Source organism: Phaseolus vulgaris, chromosome 10 (genome assembly GCF_000499845.2).
Source record: "Phaseolus vulgaris cultivar G19833 chromosome 10, P. vulgaris v2.0, whole genome shotgun sequence".
NCBI classification, from domain to species: domain Eukaryota; kingdom Viridiplantae; phylum Streptophyta; class Magnoliopsida; order Fabales; family Fabaceae; genus Phaseolus; species Phaseolus vulgaris.
The window spans coordinates 16634545-16637500 of NC_023750.2; the positions used below are offsets into that span (position 1 = coordinate 16634545).

At 55.9% G+C, this 2956-nt stretch overlaps 1 protein-coding gene across 1 annotated transcript; it reads right to left on the bottom strand.

Moving 5' to 3' along the window:
- Positions 1-1443: 1443 nt before the first annotated feature.
- Positions 1444-2634, bottom strand: LOC137815700 (uncharacterized). Its single transcript, XM_068618815.1, has one exon. It carries the CDS (start codon positions 2632-2634, stop codon positions 1444-1446), a length of 1191 nt encoding a protein of 396 aa, XP_068474916.1.
- Between the last annotated feature and the right edge of the window lie 322 nt (positions 2635-2956).

Here is a 2956-nt window from a genome sequence, read left to right on the forward strand (position 1 = left end):
TTCCCTCGCGAGGTGACCACCATGTCATCAACATAAGCCTGCACGTTCCTTCCCAGCATCGGCGAGAGTACTCTATCCATCAACCTCTGATAGGTGGCCCCCGCATTCTTCAACCCGAACGGCATTACCTTATAACAATAGCAAGATCGCTCGGTCATGAACGCGGTCTTGCACTCGTCCGACGGGTGCATCCTGATCTGGTTGTAGCCCGAAAAAGCATCCAAGAAACTCATCAGTTGGCATCCTGACGCACTATCCACGAGGGCGTCAATGCTAGGAAGGGGATAGGAGTCCTTGGGGCATGCTTTGTTGAGGTCGGTGAAATCCACGCACATCCTCCACTTGCCGTTTGACTTCTTCACCAGCACCACATTGGCCAGCCATTCTGGGTATTGGATTTCCCTGATATGCCCCGCGGCCAAGAGTTTGTGGGTTTCCTCGTGGATCACCTGCCTCCTTTCCTCATTGAACTTCCTCCTCCTTTGGCGCACCAGTCGGACCTGAGGGTCCATAGCGAGGCGATGGCAGAGGAAGTCCGGGTCAATACCCGGCATGTCTGAGGCTGACCATGCGAATGCGCCCATGTTCTTCTCAATCACCCCGGAGATCTGTCGTCGCGTGTCTTCGCCGAGCGGTCCTCCCAGCTTGAACCTTCTTCCCCCGATCTCCGCCTCCACCCACCCCTCAGTCGGGTGGGGTCTTCTCTCTCTGGCGATGACTGCCCTCGCAATCCCAGACTCGCGAGGCGCGATCTCTCTCGCCCTCTCGGCTTCATCCTGGGCACTTCCCGAGCCCCCAAGCATTGCTTCTTCCATCTCCACGTCGCCGTGCGTGCCTCTTACCAACGTCACGACTTTCGCTCTTCCTTCGTCCAACCTTGGTGGCGGCGTCGCGGTACGGCTTCTTTAGCTTCATCTGCCTTGTCGATGGTACGGCTCCTAACCTGTTGAGCGTCGGTCTTCCCAACAGTATGTTGTAAGCGGACGGAGCATTGACCACCAAGTACTTAATTTTCTCAGTGTTGGTTGTGGCACCATCCGTGAATGTGGTCCTCAGCTCCACATAGCCCCACACCTCTACCTGGTCCCCTGCGAAACCATACAAACACCCCGGGTATGGCTTCAGATGGTCAGGGGACAGCTGCAGCTTGCTGAACTTCGGCTAGAACATCACGTCTGCCGAGCTTCCCTGGTCCATGAGGACCCTGTGCACCTTCCTCCCTGTCGTGACAAGGGAGATAACTATTGGGTCGTTGTCGTGAGGCACAACGTCCCGGAGATCGGCTTTGGTAAAGACGATGTCAATGTCGGGGGAGTGATCCTCCTCCGCCGAGTCGACTGCCATCACCGACCGCGCGTACTTCTTTCTCTGAGAGGCCGTACATCCTCCCCCAGAGAAACCTCCCGCGATCGTGTGCACCTCCCCGTGCACCGGTACTTCATGCTACGGATCCCCTGCTGGGGCCCTCGATGCCTGATCACCTTGCGGCTCTCGCAAGTAATCGCTCAGAAAACCACTTTTCACCAACTCCGCGAGTTGGTGTCCCAACGCCAAGCACGTGCGGAGTGGGTGGCCATAAGCCTGATGGAACTCACACCATACGTCTTTCTTTCGCCCCAGCACCCTGTCGGTCTTCTCCGGTGCTCGCAGCCTTGCTGCTATGGCTGGAATGGCAATCAGCTCTGCCAGCTCCACCACAAAATCAAACCTGGGGGGTGCGTTGCTCTCCCTCATGCGCCCCCCATTCTGGTCCCTTCGAGGCTCGTAAGGGCGAGGTTTTCCCTGAGCCCTCTTTCCCTCTTTGGCCTCGTGCACTCTCATCGGCTGCTGAGTCCTGCTTGGTCCTGCGCACGACTTGTTAGGGATCGTGCTTTCCCTTTTCTCAGAAACCGCTGTTTCTGCAGTGATGTGCGCCACAACATGACGCCTAATCTCCGCGAAAGTGCTGGGGCGATGCTTGATCAGAGATTCACTAAAGGGGCCTGCAAGAACCCCTTTCTTGAACGCATGCACCAGCATATCTTCATCTTTGTTGGGTAGCCTCACCACCTGCGCCCCAAAACGGCTAAGGTAATCCCGGAGGGATTCACCTTGGTTCTGGCGCACATCGAAGAGATCGTACGACACCACTAGGGGTGCCCTGTTCACGATATACTGCTCCATGAACAGCTTTGAGAATTGTTGAAACGAAGTGATGTGGCCGTCTGGCAGGCTCACGAACCACTCTAGCGCAATCCCGCTCAGGGTGCTCATGAATAGCTTGCAGTATACGGCATCTGAGCCTCCATAAAGCATCATCTGGGTGTGGAACGCCGTCAGGTGCGCTTCTGGATCCTCTACCCCCGTGAACCAGGCCTTCACCCCCACCAAGCCTGGTGGCACCACTGCACCCATTATTTCAGATGAGAATGGCATGGGGAAGGTCCTGGGGGGAGATGGTGGTGGCGCCACTCCTTCCTCCGCCACCCTCTCTTTCTGCGCCTGTAAAGACTTGCGCAGTTCTTCGTTAACCCGGTTCAAATCTTCGTTCCTGCCTTGTGATGCAGCCAAGTCCGCTTGCATCCTTTCTTGCGCCATTCTTGACGCCGCCACATCGTCTTGTAGCGCGCGCATTATCTCCAAGACTTGCGCCATCGTCACAGCTCCTTCTTCGACGGATGGCGCGAGTGAAGTTTGCCTTGTCTTCCTCATTCTTGCAGCAAAGAATCTCAAGAACACACGAAATCTGGCAGCACAGTGGATGGGATCACAATTTCACACGGGCCCCCACGGTGGGCGCCAAATGATCTTGCAGGTGACTTGATCGTTGAAGGTCTCGTCACGTCAAACTCCGTCTTCCGCAAATAGGTTCCAATTAGTCCGAGCGAACCTACGAAAACACTACAAATGGCACCTCTATCGGCCGATTGCACTCCGACGCTCAAGTCAGTCAAATAAGACCACCAAAGAATCGTGT